This window comes from Pistacia vera, unplaced genomic scaffold (assembly GCF_008641045.1).
Source record: "Pistacia vera cultivar Batoury unplaced genomic scaffold, PisVer_v2 Contig169, whole genome shotgun sequence".
Lineage (NCBI taxonomy): Eukaryota > Viridiplantae > Streptophyta > Magnoliopsida > Sapindales > Anacardiaceae > Pistacia > Pistacia vera.
The window spans coordinates 986,294-1,003,671 of NW_022195779.1; the positions used below are offsets into that span (position 1 = coordinate 986,294).

General features: G+C 35.8%; 3 protein-coding genes and 1 pseudogene across 3 annotated transcripts; 3 read left to right on the forward strand and 1 right to left on the reverse strand.

Moving 5' to 3' along the window:
• The first annotated feature begins 3,464 nt into the window (after positions 1-3,464).
• Positions 3,465-5,205, forward strand: LOC116125652. Its single transcript, XM_031411374.1, has 3 exons — positions 3,465-4,190; positions 4,283-4,468; positions 4,558-5,205. The coding sequence occupies exons 1-3, from the start codon at positions 3,702-3,704 to the stop codon at positions 4,840-4,842; spliced, it is 960 nt and encodes a 319-aa protein (XP_031267234.1). The 5' UTR covers positions 3,465-3,701; the 3' UTR covers positions 4,843-5,205.
• Positions 5,206-7,376: 2,171 nt separating this feature from the next.
• LOC116125669 lies at positions 7,377-11,762 on the forward strand (annotated as a pseudogene).
• LOC116125668 lies at positions 11,048-12,522 on the forward strand. The gene is made up of 3 exons (XM_031411394.1): positions 11,048-11,536; positions 11,629-11,814; positions 11,904-12,522. The coding sequence occupies exons 1-3, from the start codon at positions 11,048-11,050 to the stop codon at positions 12,186-12,188; spliced, it is 960 nt and encodes a 319-aa protein (XP_031267254.1). The 3' UTR covers positions 12,189-12,522.
• Positions 12,523-16,185: 3,663 nt separating this feature from the next.
• On the reverse strand, positions 16,186-16,545 carry LOC116125576 (protein RALF-like 34). Its single transcript, XM_031411281.1, has one exon. It carries the CDS (start codon positions 16,543-16,545, stop codon positions 16,186-16,188), a length of 360 nt encoding a protein of 119 aa, XP_031267141.1.
• Between the last annotated feature and the right edge of the window lie 833 nt (positions 16,546-17,378).

The following is a 17,378-nucleotide window of genomic DNA, read 5'->3' on the forward strand; positions in this document are numbered from 1 at the left end:
CAACTTTATCCATTAATAAATAACTTTACTTGAATTTTCATCCAAAATCTATAATCTGACATATTATTCAATAATGTTGTGTTTAGTAGCACCATGACACGCTCCGTTGAAAATTAGGCAGTCTTATGTCATGCAATATGCTGGCAATTGTAGGTCTCCTTTTGCCGTAGTGACAAAAACCGTGGAGGGCAAATGGGTCAAATTAATGTGCCATTTATTAATTGGTTAAAGTATATTTCTCCCCATTCATGCTTTCTAATTTCAACTGTTCCTCTATCATTGTCGAAATGGTACATAATGGACTGGATCTGATTAGCCATATATCAATTTGGTCAGATCCAACGTATATCTGGTCAGATCTATAGTTATTATTTGGTCATTGTTAACGACCAAATCTTTAACTGTAGATCTGACCATTTTTTATCAAATCGACGTACAATCAGTTAGATTTAGTCAATTATGCATCATTCCAGTGTTAACGATGGTTGCTAGTGGATGATTATTATTTGCGTGGATAAGAGTGTTTTTATTAATTTATAATTTTTTATTAAAAAAGATAATTATAAAATATTTTAAGTTAGAATATAATATGATTGGATTTTGGCTTGAATAATAATATTAAAACAAACATATTTTTTACTTTATAGAATAAGATAATAAAATAAAATAGAGTTCGAAAAGTTCCACGAAAGACAGTAATATTTTTAATTTGGGTAGAAATGGTTTCAACTGTAGTTGATTGTTGACTTGTTGTGGTGTTGACAGTCTAGTTGGTTGTTGACTTCTTGTGGCATCGAGCCATTGACAGGAGGTTGACACAGCCCAGTCGTAATTATCTGAAGTCCATCATGTATCCCATGTCCAAAACATACATGCAGAAATTTCTCCGCGTTTCTTGGTTCAACCGATATTTGTTATTTTTTAATGCAAGCTCAGCCCATGCTCCTACGTTCACGAGTAGAAAGATGCCTTTGCAGCTGTAAAAGGGGGCATACATACAGAAACCTTGGCTTTAAATCATAAATACCTTTAAGGTTTAGTGAAAATAAAGTTAGATCCATAAGCTTAAACAAGTGACATTACAACCCCAAATATTATAATATATAGCGACATTTTCATTAAAAAAATAAATAACCGTCGTTAGTCTAATACTTTAGATGGAGAGATAAAACTAGAAATGTGTTGAAAAATTAATCAAATTTAAAAAACAAATGTGTGTGTTTTTTTTTTTTCACATGATAATTGAACATGGGTAACAAATGGATAGAGTAAACAAATAATTTATCTAATAAAATACGTTTATCTATTTTGTTTAAGATTCTATATTTTATTTTCTTAATTTTATAATTTGCATCTTTTATATTATTATATCATTAAAAAAAGGTATAATAATTTATAATAAGAAATAATTTTTATTTTGTTGGATAAAATTATATTTTTTACGAAAAACATTTTTCAGATTTTTTTAAATTTACTAAAACTAATTATTGTTTTGTTTATTTTATTTATAATCTGATAAAACAAAAGGATTTTTTGTGTCTTTTTGTCAAATTTTGTGTGTCAAATAATGGATTAAGTTAATGGCAATTGTCTTCTGGATGAAAATCTCATTATATTATAAAATTTGGGCTTATAATATCAGTTATTCAAATCTCCAGGTCATAACAATACTTGCACTAAACAGTAAGGGTGTTTTAAAACCCACAAACGTCCAATTCTGGTCCATCACTTTGTCGGTTGAGAAGATCAAATGGAGTCACTTCTACACCTTCAAAATTGATGTAGTCGATCTGTATTATTTCAGCAAGATCTGATCATCATGCGCTTATGGTGGAAAAGGTAAGTTTTTATATTATTAAACGGGAGTTAACGGCTTTTTCCGACCCAAGGTTTTCATGACATTTTTCCACACAAAAAGTTTTAAAATACTATTTTTTTATCTAAAATTAATATTTTATTACTACTCAAAGTCAATTTTGACGGCAAAAATCATCTTTGTCACCACAATTTGATTATTTGGTCTCTTCTCTACAAAACTCCCTTACTCTGATACCTAATTTCGTGCTGATTATCGATCATCATAAAGTTAAAGTTTTCTGTTTTTATATGATTTCCAATGGCGAATATTCAATCAATTACTAATATTCGATTCACCAGTCTTTACTCTACAAAAACCCTTTTACCTTGACTTATGGTAACTCGCTGAACGTTGGCTGAGAAAGTGAAGTATATTTTAGGTATTAACGAAATATAAATGTTGGGTAGGAAAATGGTATTTTAAAACTTTTTGAGTGGAAAATACCATTGAAGCCAAAACTTGGGTGGGATAAAGTTGTTTACTCTATTAAACGGGGTTTCAGCTGGCATGCAAAGTGTTCAATGCCGAATATTATTTCAAGAAAACAGTACTGGTTTCATCTCTCTATAGTCATGGTAGTGGCTTGGGTCCGTCTGAATAAGGTTATTAAGCCTATCATCATGGGCTTCATGATCCACAATTATCTAAAAGTTGGCCCAGCTTAAACCAACACATGGATCAGGGTCAATTTCCTAAAAGCGTTCGACCAAATATACCTAACTAGTTTTTTGATGGACCCCAATGAACATAAGCTCGTGGGCGGCTCATTTGGTTTTGATATCCATGAAGTCCAATATCCCAGTACCCGTTCTTTCGGTTTCATTGCTTTACCATATCACCTAGTTGTCCAGAAATTAAAGAAGCAAAGAAATTTGGAAATATAAATTTGTTTTCCTAATTTGAACATATTTGTGCTAATGACACTGGCTCTTCATCATTTATTATGCTACACTCTTTCATGTCTCAATTTTTACGAAATTGCTTTACCCAACTCTTCCACCTGCAATTTATTTGAAGGAAGTATTTCACCAAAGTTGTTAAACATCAGGTTAGTATTTCAATTTTGTGTAATGCATTTCATCTCATGTGAATGTAAAAAATAGAATATTGCGTACTTGCCCACAGAAGAAGCAAGAATATTAAACAGCTTATATTAAGAATACAGTGAGAGAAGAAACTATACTCTATGACAATTCACATTCGCCAAACATGGTATTTTGACATATGGGTTCACGTGGTTGTTTGTCGTGTACCTCACTGCCCACATTCACAAATATATATTTAATCAATCAATTTCTATCATAATATTACATAAGAAAAAATAAGTGTGTTATGATTCACGATGATCATAATCAATTAATCATCTAATAACAACTTTTTCCAAAGAAGTTAAGTCCACATTGTGCAACTGCCTTTTAATAATTAAAAAAAAAAAAAAAAAATTTGGTATCTTAATACCATCAAACGTATCTCTGGATGATCCATTCCAGACCGTTGGATGCAGAAACATCCCCAGCTCTAACTCTTAGCGGTGCACAGAATAATAATTAATTAGTATATTAAAAGTGCGGTGACAACTGTAACGTGGCTGTCGGGTAAGTAGTTCTTGGCTGCTTCGTTTCCCCAACTACTACGATTTACGCACACGCAGACATCCTATACTTTCTGTCCTCCTCTCTCTCCGGTCTACAAAATTTTCCTCTTGGAGTAAGCCAATAATATTCCACGCGTTACAGTTAGCTCTGCACTGAACTCGTTTCTTGATTTATCATTAACAATCCCTCGATAAAGTACGCCATTACATTCAGCGATTCAGCTTCAATTCTACAACTGAGAATACACAATGCACGCAAAGACTGACTCAGAGGTAACAAGCCTCGCCACATCATCTCCCAATAGATCTCCACGCCGTCCTGTCTATTACGTGCAAAGTCCATCACGAGATTCCCACGATGGAGAGAAAACGACGACGTCCTTTCACTCTACGCCAGTCCTTAGCCCCGCTGGCTCACCCCCACATTCACACTCATCCGTGGGCCGCCACTCGCGTGAGTCCTCATCGAGCCGGTTTTCTGGGTCATTGAAGCCTGGATCGCGCAAGATCTCTCCTAATGATGGGTCCAGAGGCGGGCAGAGGAAGGGACAGAAGCAATGGAAAGAGTGTGATGTAATTGAAGAAGAGGGACTTCTTGAAGATGAAGAGCGCCGAAAGGGTCTTCCTCGTCGATGCTATTTTCTTGCATTTGTTCTTGGCTTCTTTGTTTTGTTTTCTCTCTTCTCTTTGATTCTATGGGGTGCTAGTAAGCCCCAGAAACCCAAGATTACAATGAAGGTTTGTTTGGCACGTTACCTTTTGGCAATTCCTTATAATTGCTTGAGTATGTTGAATCTGGGTTTTAATTGATTTGCATTTTGATGTTGCAGAGCATAAAATTTGAACAATTAAAGGTTCAAGCTGGTTCAGATTCTACTGGAGTGGCAACTGATATGATCACCATGAATTCTACTGTAAAATTAATTTATCGTAATACTGGCACATTCTTTGGAGTTCATGTAACATCAACTCCTCTAGATCTAAGCTATTCTCAGATCACTGTAGCCTCAGGATCGGTAAGTCACAAAAATCCTTTTCCCATCTAGTGCTCAATAAAACCGATTTGAGTTTATTGTTTGATTAATGTGGTGAGATGGTATTGCAGATTAAGGAGTTCTATCAATCAAGGAAAAGTCAGAGAACAGTTACTGTCGTGGTGACGGGTAATAAGATTCCATTATATGGAAGTGGAGCTGGCTTGAGCAGTTCAACAGGCACCACAACTTTACCAGTGGCTCTTGATCTGAACTTCGTGGTCAGATCAAGGGCTAACGTTTTGGGGAAATTGGTTAAGACAAAATTTTACAGGAAAATACAGTGTTCTCTTACCTACGATCCTAAAAAGATCAATGTTGCAATTTCGCTCAAGAATTCTTGCACATATGATTGATTACAGAGCACAAATGCACATTGGAGAGAATTTTAATTTTATTTGTTGTTCCTTTTTGTTGAATAGAAGCAAGTGAAGATGAGTTACAGCTAAGCGGGCAGCTTTTGAGTTGTTTGGGCAGGGAGTGAGGGAAGTGGTTCGTACTTCGTAGACTTTTTGGCTGCCCAAAAGTGCCGGGAGGATGTGAAAATGGGAATATAAGTTGGCTGTGAGTGATGATCTCCCTCTTTTGTTTATTTATTTTTTAATGTAAAATTAAGAAATGATTTATTTATTTCTTGGTGGGTTATGTAATGTAATTCATTATTTTGTCAATGATACCGATACAAATTTATAATGTAAAACTATATATTTTAAGATTTATTATGTTATGAATTTTCAGTGGGTGGTTGGCAAGGATTGTGTTAGAATGGTCAACTTGATTTGTTAATGTTACTAAAAGATTTTATTAGCAAATTTCATGATTTTGTTGATTACTAAAGATTTGGTCAGCAAATTTCATGTGTTACCATGAATTGGAGTTTTAGCTTTGAAAAATGTTGTAAGAGTTTAAAAAACATAAACATATATACTGAAATTCCTAGCTGCTCCTATTATTAACAGATCTTTCACTTTGGATCACTTGAAGCAGAACTTCAACTGTAGTCAAGCAGCGGAATGTCTTATTTCTTGTTCCCCATCAGCTTCCCCTATGCTCTCATAGATCAATGATAAAAGAGGACTTTTTCCCACCCGAATAATTATGTAATCACATTTTGCTTTTAAAATACCATTTTGAAACTTAAATGCTAAATCTTGTTAACAGTTCCCATTGAAAACAATGATATTCATATAAAGACAAAAATACTCCTTCCAAATATCAACCCCATTTCGTCGACCATTGCAATTCAAGGTTTCGTGCGCCTCAGCCCAAATTTCGGCCAATTGTGACACTAGAAATTGACATTGTCACTACCATTCAACTCATTGCCATCCCCCCACCAAAACCCCTTTCACCCCCACCCACAATCACCCCTCAGTAGTTGGCGCCACTTGGCGTGCGCCGACGAGAAAGTGCAAAATGGTTGTTGCTGGCAATGGAAACAACCTAGAAAACCAACACAATCAATCCTTAAACATTCAATAAGCCAAAACAGTCTCAAAGAAACATCAAATCAAAGCCAATTTCACAGAAAAAGAAAAATCCAGTCACGATAGTGGAGGCAAGTTCGGCCAACGATTGACGGGCTAACAGGTGACGGGGGTCTGGGGGTTTTGTAGTGTGGACTGTGGAGTTCGATGGTTCAAGTGGTGGTGTTGGATTGAATTTTGACAACCGTTAGCCACCAGAATTTGGCTTAGAACAATGAAAGCCTAATAAGGCGGTGGCCGGTGAATGGTGGGAGGAGAGGCTTAGGAACGTTGGGGGTTTTGGTCTATGGAGGGTGGGGAAGCTGGTGGAGGGGTTCCGGCCAAAACAGGCCAGAGAAGGGGACGCACACATGAGGACTCCAATGGTGGGTTCAATGAGGATGGTGAAAGACGGGTTTTGATATGCGAGGCACAAGGAACAAGATGGTGGTGGCAGGGAGTTGCAACAATGCCGGAATCGGCCAACGGCGCAAAAACGATAGTCGCAATTGAAGGAAGGGAGATGAAGAAGATGGTTAATTAATGTTAATTAACCATCCTGCCCTTACTTATAAGACGTTTTGACCATTTTATCCCTTTGCACAAAGAAATTTACAAACATAATTGAACTTTGAGTAGTAAAATCATATTTTAAAGTCTGAGAAATTACCATTAAACCATTATTCAGATGGGAAAAAGTTGTTAACTCATGATAAAATTAATAAAGAAGCAAATTTGTTTTTATTAATTATAACATCTCAATTAATGTGAGTAATAATTTATGTTGAAGAAGCCTTTCTAGACATAAATCATACACCAATCACATGACCAATAATGATGGAAATTAAAGAAACCCACATTCACAAATTATATTTAATCAATCAATTTCTATCAAATATTACTAAAAAAAAATAAATGTGTTTATGATTCACGATGATCATAATCAATTAATCATCTAATAACAACTTTTTCCAAAGAAGTTAAGTCCACATTGTGCAACTGCCTTTTAATAATATCAATAGAAAAAAAAAAAAAAAAATTGGTATTTATTACCATCAAACCTATCTCTGGATGATCCAGACCGTTGGATGCAGACATCCCTAGCTCTAACTCTTGCGGTGCACAGAATAATAATTATATTATATTAAAGTGCGGTGACAACTGTAACATGGCTGTCGGGTAACTAGTTCTTGGCTCTTCGTTTCCCCAACTAATGCGATTTACGCACCCGCAGACATCCTATACTTTTTGTCCTCCTCTCTCTCCGTCTACAAAATTTTCCTCTTGGAGTAAGCCAATAATATTCCACGCGTTACAGTTAGTCCTCCACTTAACTCGTTTCTTGATTTATCATTAACAATCCCTCGATAAAGTCGCCCATTACATTCAGCGATTCAGCTTCAATTCTACAACTGAGAATAACAATGCACGCAAAGACTGACTCAGAGGTAACAAGCCTCGCCACATCATCTCCAATAGATCTCCACGCCGTCCTGTCTATTACGTGCAAAGTCCATCACGAATTCCCACGATGGAGAAAACGACGACTTCCTTTCACTCTACGCCGGTCCTCAGCCCCGCTGGCTCACCCCCACATTCACACTCATCCGTGGGCCGCCACTCGCGTGAGTCCTCATCGAGCCGGTTTTCTGGGTCATTGAAGCCTGGATCGCGCAAGATCTCTCCTAATGATGGGTCCAGAGCGGACAGAGGAAGGGACAGAAGCATGGAAAGAGTGTGATGTGATTGAAGAAGAGGGACTTCTTGACGATGAAGAACGCGCAGGGTCTTCCTCGTCGATGCTATTTTCTTGCATTTGTTCTTGGCTTCTTGTTTTTGTTTCTCTCTTCTCTTTGATTCTATGGGGTGCTAGTAAGCCCAGAAACCCAAGATTACAATGAAGGTTTGTTTGGCACGTTACCTTTTGGCAATTCCTTATAATTGCTTGAGTATGTTGAATCTGGTTTCAATTGATTTGCATTTTGATGTTGCGAGCATAAAATTTGAACAATTAAATATTAAAACAAACATATTTTTTACTTTATAGAATAAGATAATAAAATAAAATAGAGTTCGAAAAGTTCCACGAAAGACAGTAATATTTTTAATTTGGGTAGAAATGGTTTCAACTGTAGTTGATTGTTGACTTGTTGTGGTGTTGACAGTCTAGTTGGTTGTTGACTTCTTGTGGCATCGAGCCATTGACAGGAGGTTGACACAGCCCAGTCGTAATTATCTGAAGTCCATCATGTATCCCATGTCCAAAACATCCATGCAGAAATTTCTCCGCGTTTCTTGGTTCAACCGATATTTGTTATTTTTAATGCAAGCTCAGCCCATGCTCCTACGTTCACGAGTAGAAAGATGCCTTTGCAGCTGTAAAAGGGGGCATACATACAGAAACCTTGGCTTTAAATCATAAATAACTTTAAGGTTTAGTGAAGGTAAGTTAGATCCATAAGCTTAAACAAGTGACATTACAACCCCAAATGTTATAATATATAGCGACATTTTCATAAAAAAATAAATAACCGTCGTTAGTCTAATACTTTAGATGGAGGGATAAAACTAGAAATGTGTTGAAAATTAATCAAATTTAAAAAACAAAAATGTTTTTATTTTTTTATTTTTTTTTTGTCACATGATAATTGAACATGGGTAACAAAGGGATAGAGTAAACAAATCATTTATCTAATAAAATACATTTATCTAATTTTTTTTAACATTTTATATTTTATTTTCTTAATTTTATAATTTGCATATTTTATATTATTATTTTTAATTATTATATCATTGAAAAAAGTATAATAATTTATAATAAGAAATAATTTTTATTTTGTTGGATAAAATTATATTTTTTATGAAAAACATTTTTCAGATTTTTTTAAATTTACTAAAACTAACTATTGTTTTGTTTATTTTATTTATAATCTGATAAAACAAAAGGATTTTTTGCCTCTTTTTGTCAAATTTTGTGTGTCAAATAATGGATTAAGTTAAGGGCAATTATCTTTTGGATGAAAATCTCATTATATTATAACATTTGGACTTATAATATCATTTATTCAAATCTCTAGGTCATCACTCACTTACACTAAACAGTAAGGGTGTTCCAAAACCGACAAACCTCCAATTCTGGTCCATCACTTTGTTGGTTGAGAAGATCAAATTGAGTCACTTCTCCACTTTCAAAATTGATGTAGTCAATCTGTATTATTTCAGCAAGATCTGATCATCATGCGCTTATGGTGGAAAAGGTAAGTTTTTATATTATTAAACGGGAGTTAACGGTTTTTTCGCACCCAAGGGACTTTTCCACACAAAATGTTTTAAAATATCATTTTTTTATTCAAAATTAATATTTTGTCATTATCCAAAATCGATTTTGACGATAAAAATTATCTTCATCACCATAATTTGAACCTTCAGTCTTTTGTCTACAAAACTCCTCTCTTTCTGATACCAGATTTCTTGTTGATTATCGACCATCATAAAGTTAAGGTTTTCTGTTCTTATATGATTTTCGACTGATTCCGATGACTAATATTCAATCAATTACTAACATTCGATTTACCAGCCTCCACTTTACAAAAATCCTCTTACCTTGGCTTATAGTAACTCGCTGAACGCGGACTGAGAAAATGAAATATATTTTAGGTATTAACGAAAATATAAATATTGGGTGGAAAAGTAGTATTTCCATTAAGGCAAACCTTGGGTGGAAAAAAGTCGTTTACTCTATTAAACGGTGTTTCAGCTGGCATGCAAAGTGTTCAATGCCGAATATTATTTCAAGAAAACAGTACTGGTTTCATCTGTCTATAGTCATGGTAGTGGCTTGGGTCCGTCTGAATAAGGTTATTAAGCCTATCATCATGGGCTTAACGATCCACAATTATCTAAAAGTTGGCCCAGCTTAAACCAACACATGGATCAGGGTCACGTCCTAAAAGCGTTCGACCAAATGCCTAACTAGTTTTTTGATGGACCCCAATGAACATAAGCTCGTGGGTGGCTCATTTGGTTTTGATATCCATGAAGTCCAATATCCCTGTACCCGTTCTTTCGGTTTCATTGCTTTACCATATCACCTAGTTGTCCAGAAATTAAAGAAGCAAAGAAATTTGGAAATATAAATTTGTTTTCCTAATTTGAACATATTTGTGCTAATGACACTGGTTCTTCATCATTTATTATTCTACACTCTTTCATGTCTCAATTTTTACGAAATTGCTTTACCCAACTCTTCCACCTGCAATTTATTTGAAGGAAGTATTTCACCAAAGTTGTTAAACATCAGGTTAGTATTTCAATTTTGTGTAATGCTTTTCATCTCATGTGAATGCAAAAAATAGAATATTGTGTACTTGCCCACAGAAGAAGCAAGAATATTAAACAGCTTATATTAAGAAGACAGTGAGACAAGAAACTATACTCTATGACAATTCACATTCGCCGAACATGGTATTTTGACACATGGGTTCACGTGGTTGTTTGTCGTGTACCTCACTGCCCACATTCACAAATATATATTTAATCAATCAATTTCTATCATAATATTACATAAGAAAAAATAAATGTGTTATGATTCACGATGATCATAATCAATTAATCATCTAATAACAACTTTTTCCAAAGAAGTTAAGTCCACATTGTGCAACTGCCTTTTAATAATAAAAAAAAAAAAAAAAAAAAAAAAAATAAAAATAAAATAAAAAAAAAAACTAAATAAAAAAAAACAAAACAATAGAAAAAAAAAAAAACCCAAAAAAAAAAAATAAAAGAAAAAAAAAAAAAAAATAAATAAAAAAATAAAAGTGCGGTGACAACTGTAACATGGCTGTCGGGTAACTAGTTCTTGGCTACTTCGTTTCCCCAACTAATGCGATTTACGCACACGCAGACATCCTATACTTTTTGTCCTCCTCTCTCTCCGGTCTACAAAATTTTCCTCTTGGAGTAAGCCAATAATATTCCACGCGTTACAGTTAGCTCTCCACTTAACTCGTTTCTTGATTTATCATTAACAATCCCTCGATAAAGTACGCCATTACATTCAGCGATTCAGCTTCAATTCTACAACTGAGAATAAACAATGCACGCAAAGACTGACTCAGAGGTAACAAGCCTCGCCACATCATCTCCCAATAGATCTCCACGCCGTCCTGTCTATTACGTGCAAAGTCCATCACGAGATTCCCACGATGGAGAGAAAACGACGACGTCCTTTCACTCTACGCCAGTCCTTAGCCCCGCTGGCTCACCCCCACATTCACACTCATCCGTGGGCCGCCACTCGCGTGAGTCCTCATCGAGCCGGTTTTCTGGGTCATTGAAGCCTGGATCGCGCAAGATCTCTCCTAATGATGGGTCCAGAGGCGGGCAGAGGAAGGGACAGAAGCAATGGAAAGAGTGTGATGTAATTGAAGAAGAGGGACTTCTTGAAGATGAAGAGCGCCGAAAGGGTCTTCCTCGTCGATGCTATTTTCTTGCATTTGTTCTTGGCTTCTTTGTTTTGTTTTCTCTCTTCTCTTTGATTCTATGGGGTGCTAGTAAGCCCCAGAAACCCAAGATTACAATGAAGGTTTGTTTGGCACGTTACCTTTTGGCAATTCCTTATAATTGCTTGAGTATGTTGAATCTGGGTTTTAATTGATTTGCATTTTGATGTTGCAGAGCATAAAATTTGAACAATTAAAGGTTCAAGCTGGTTCAGATTCTACTGGAGTGGCAACTGATATGATCACCATGAATTCTACTGTAAAATTAATTTATCGTAATACTGGCACATTCTTTGGAGTTCATGTAACATCAACTCCTCTAGATCTAAGCTATTCTCAGATCACTGTAGCCTCAGGATCGGTAAGTCACAAAAATCCTTTTCCCATCTAGTGCTCAATAAAACCGATTTGAGTTTATTGTTTGATTAATGTGGTGAGATGGTATTGCAGATTAAGGAGTTCTATCAATCAAGGAAAAGTCAGAGAACAGTTACTGTCGTGGTGACGGGTAATAAGATTCCATTATATGGAAGTGGAGCTGGCTTGAGCAGTTCAACAGGCACCACAACTTTACCAGTGGCTCTTGATCTGAACTTCGTGGTCAGATCAAGGGCTAACGTTTTGGGGAAATTGGTTAAGACAAAATTTTACAGGAAAATACAGTGTTCTCTTACCTACGATCCTAAAAAGATCAATGTTGCAATTTCGCTCAAGAATTCTTGCACATATGATTGATTACAGAGCACAAATGCACATTGGAGAGAATTTTAATTTTATTTGTTGTTCCTTTTTGTTGAATAGAAGCAAGTGAAGATGAGTTACAGCTAAGCGGGCAGCTTTTGAGTTGTTTGGGCAGGGAGTGAGGGAAGTGGTTCGTACTTCGTAGACTTTTTGGCTGCCCAAAAGTGCCCGGAGGATGTGAAAATGGGAATATAAGTTGGCTGTGAGTGATGATCTCCCTCTTTTGTTTATTTATTTTTTAATGTAAAATTAAGAAATGATTTATTTATTTCTTGGTGGGTTATGTAATGTAATTCATTATTTTGTCAATGATACCGATACAAATTTATAATGTAAAACTATATATTTTAAGATTTGTTATGTTATGAATTTTCAGTGGGTGGATGGCAAGGATTGTGTTAGAATGGTCAACTTGATTTGTTAATGTTACTAAAAGATTTTATTAGCAAATTTCATGATTTTGTTGATTACTAAAGATTTGGTCAGCAAATTTCATGTGCTACCATGAATTGGAGTTTTAGCTTTGAAAAATACTGTACGAGTTTAAAAAACATAAAAATATATACTGAAATTCCTACTGCTTCTATTATTAACAGATCTTTCACTTTGCGATCACTTGAAGCAGAACTTCAACTGTAGTCAAGGAGCGGAATGTCCTATTTCTTGTTCCCCCATCAACTTCACCAATGATCTCAGAGATCAATGATAAAAGAGAACTTTTTCCCACCCGAATAATGATGTAATCACATTTTCCCAACTACTTTTAAAATATCATTTTACTACTAAAATATTAAATTCTTTTAACAGTTCCTATTAAAAATAGTGATATTCAAATAAAGACAAAAATACTCCTTCCAAATATCAACGCCATTTCGTCAGCGCAATTCAAAGTTTTGTGCGTCTCAGCCCAAATTCCGGCCGATTGTGACACCAAAAATTGACATTGTCACCACCATTCAACTCACCAGCATCCCCCCACCAAAACCCCTTTCACCCCCACCCACAATCACCCCTCAATAGCTAGCGCCACTTGGAATGGGGCAATTCGTCAGGCACTTGGTGTGCGTCGACGAAAGAGTGCAAAATGGTTGTTGCTGGCAATGGAAACAACCTAGAAAACCAACACAATCAATCCTTAAACATTCAATAAGCCCAAATAGCCTCAAAGAAACATCAAATCAAAGCCAATTTCACATAAAAAGAAAAATCCAATCACGACAGTGGAGGCAAGTTCGGCCGACGATTGACGGGCTAACAGGTGACGGGGATCTAGGGGGTTTTGTACTGTGGAGTTCGATGGTTCAAGTGGTGGTGTTAGATTGGATTTTGGCAACCATTAGCCACCAAAATTTGGCTTAGAACAGTGAAAGCCTAACAAGGTGGTGGCCGATGAATGTTGGGAGGAGAGGCTTGGGAACGTTGGGGTTTTGGTCTATGGAGAGTGGGGAAGCTGGTGGAGGGGTTCCGGCCAAAACAGGCTGAAGAAGGGGACGCGCACATGAGGACTCCAATGGTGGGTTCAATAAGGATGGTGAAAGACGGGTTTTGATATGCGAGGCACAAGGAACAAGATGGTGGTGGCAGGGAGTTGCAACAATGCTGGAATCGACCAGTGGCGCAAAAACGACAGTCGCAATTGAAGGAAGGGAGATGAAGAAGATGGTCAATTAATGTTAATTGACCATCTTGCCCTTACTTATAAGACGTTTTGACCATTCTATCATTTTGCACAAAGAAATTTACAAACATAATTGAACTTTGAGTAGTAAAATAATATTTTAAAGTGTGAGGTTGAGAAATTATCATTAAACCATTATTCAGTTGGGAAAAAGTTGTTAACTCATGATAAAATCAATAAAGAAGCAAATTTGTTTATATTAATTATAACATCTCAATTAATGTGAGTAATAATTTATGTTGAAGAAGCCTTTCTAGACATAAATCATACACTAATCACATGACCAATAATGATGGAAATTAAAGAAAACAATAAACTTTACAGCCTGGTTAAAGGAGATTAACTAACTATATCTAGGTGACCGAGTTGTTTGGTAAAGATTTTTAGGTATATTATTCAAAGGGTTTTGAGTTCGAGCCTTTTTGATTGCCAACAGAGGTAGTCACTAGAGTTCTTACCCGACTGATAATTCCAGGATTCTAGGAGATTAATTGAGTTGTGCGTAAGCTAGTTCGAACAACCCCAATCATTAAAAAAAAAAAAAAAAAAAATTAATTAAAGGTCTGCTTGGGAGTTTTATGGTAGCGGTTATGAGGGTAAACTATCATAGCGGTTTTGAGGATAAACGACCATAACAGTTTTGAGGGGTTTTTAGTAGCAGTTTTTAAAATACCCAACCTGTGCTTGAGAGTTTATTTTCCAGCGGTTCTGACAGTTTTTTAAAATGATAAATTTACATATATACCCATAAAAATACCCCAACTTCAACTAGTATTTGAGAGTTTTTTTTTTTCAATTAACAATACTTAGCATCAAAGTTTCTTCAAGTTTAATTAATTTGTAAGTTATTTCATTGTATTTTATTAATTCATCACACAATCATTCGAAATGTCATTTTAAGAGAATAAATATGCTGCCACAATGTTGGACTTCGCAAATTCTAATATAACAAACGCAACAACATTTTTAAAAATAGTTTTTTGTTCTTTTCTTCATCAGTGAAGCAAAGCCATCAAAAACAATCTTTATTTAACAAACTGATAAAGATTCAATCAATCAACTAAACACAAATAGAAAGAATCAAATAGAGGAAAAACCACATAATTGTTAAAACAACTAGTAAGAAAGCAATTAAATTGTACACGTAGAGGAGTTTGCCAGATTAAAAGAACAAAAAGTTGGGGGGAAAATGAAGAAGAAAGAAAGAAAAACCTATATCTCTAACAAAGGATTAGAAAGCCTAAGATAAAAATTCAAAAGCATTGGAACAGTCATCTAAAAGTTGAAGATTGAATGCGGTTTGAATAAATTTTTAAACCAGCAAAGGGATTATTGTATATGAATAATAGTGGAACGAGGTTTTTTGGAATAAAATTTTTAAACTAGCCAAAACACCCCATATAACACCCCGATTTGGGGTGTTTTTATAAACCCCTCAAAAGTACACTACACTAGTTTTTGAGGGTTTTTAAACCAGTCCATAAAAAATCTGATAAGTAATGGCTTTTAAACACCTCAAAATCAGTTTAATAAAAACCCCCCAAAACTAGTGAAAAAAAAACTTTCAAGCAACCCTAAAAAAAAAAAAAAAAAAAAAAAAAACAAGGAGAGACAAGCTTGATCCTTTGTCAAAGCTAAGTGTAGGTTTGGCAAGCCCCTGCTTCTATTCAACATTGTCCTCTTCAAAGTTCCAAACAGAACCGACACGACCGTCAACAATTCTTTGTTAGGACGGGAATATAAAAAGGTTATTTTCCTCACAGTAAAATTAAACTAAAATACATTCTATTTTACTTTGTGAATAGTGTGTATTAAAATTAGACGAGCCAGAGTTATATACTTTATTGAAGAGTGTAATCAAAACGCTTGATGGAATATAAAGATTTTTGTTGAGCTTCTTTGCAATAAAAGATTTATGTTATATTAATGTTTTGGCCTAAAGGTTGATTCATAATGATGCCTAGCTCATCACCTTTCCCTTGCCCTTGTGTATAATTTTGCAGCCTAAAATAGGATTTTACTTCCCACACTTAAATTTTTTAAAAACAAAAATATATCTACAATAGGAAATTAATCTGAAAGTTTACAGTAATTTGATTTGGGAAATGTATTTTCATTTGATATTCGCCTTTAACAAGTACAGTGGAAGGCCGTAAGCCACAGGTAGACCACTCAACTTTATCGCTCCAATTTGGCACAAATTATATCTGTGATATACAATCTGAACCCAAATCCAATGAAACAAAATGAACGAAAACGAAGAATAAAAAGATTCGATATGATGAAGCTCAATGGGGAAATCTAGCAAGCTATCTATCTCCTGCAATGGGTGATTGCGGAGCATCCTCTAGTGTATGGGTTAGCTGGGCCTCTGGCTCTATGGCAATTGTGAGTATAATAGGACCTCCCAGAACGAGGTGCGCATGGAATCCTGTCAGCAGAGAGAGCTCCATACGATATGTAATAATGCTTTCTATACAGAGACCTTCTAGCAATCTCACCATCATATTCATGCTCTTCATGCTCACCCAACTCATCGTACATAGCCATGGTCCACGGCAATGCAAGTGATTCAGAGGTAATGGGGCGGAAACTTGCTTGATCAACTTGAGCTTTGACAGTGAGAATCATAGAGATGACAAGGAGCAGCACTTTTAGAGCTGAGAAAGCCATTGATGCGAATCTTAGGATCAGGTTGCAGGTAAAATCATAAATGGGAGAGTAATGGGGTTTTAGAAGAAGACAGTGCAAGTTGAGATATGGAGATATAATTGGAAGGGTTTTGAATAATTAGATGAGAAAGGTGAAGACAAAAATCACGTGAAAATTGAAGCTATTTGCCGACTACAGCAGATAACATCTCTCTTGCCTGTTTGCCTGCCTTAATTAATACCGCTGCCTCTACTGGCACCGAGGTCTGTGTCTCTTCAATTTCTTTCACTCAATGTAATTGTTTCTTCCAGATTCGAGGGATTCCACCAGTTATTGTCTAATAGATCATCATCAAGTACCTCATGCATGTGCACATACGTCAATTGTATGCAAACAAGTTTATGTTGTTAATATAGAACGCTTCCACATGGCCATGTTTGATGGAGAATGAGTTTTTATAACAGTTAATGTTGTAACAATGAAGACTCAGTTTTGTCTTAGTTTCAATGCCAATGGAGAAGACAAACTCTCTAATCGGTCCTCAAATCCGTGTGCTCATGCTCCCAGAATAATCGAAATGTGTACGAATTGTTTGACTTTAATTAGAAAATTACTTTCTTTCATCAGATGGCCTGAAAGCGAAACAGATGGAAACCATTGTGTGAATGTTGAATTTGTGCTTGAGCTGTATTTGGGTGTTGAACGCTGAAAAAAGGTGGTCCGGGAGAATGGTCTTTTCCCGCCTGAAATCCACTGATTTTTGTCCCAGCTCCTCCGAAGGTGTGGAATACGTCCTGCAGCGCAACAACATAGTCAGGAGGGTCAGCGAGGGTGCCACTGGCAAGAACCCTCCG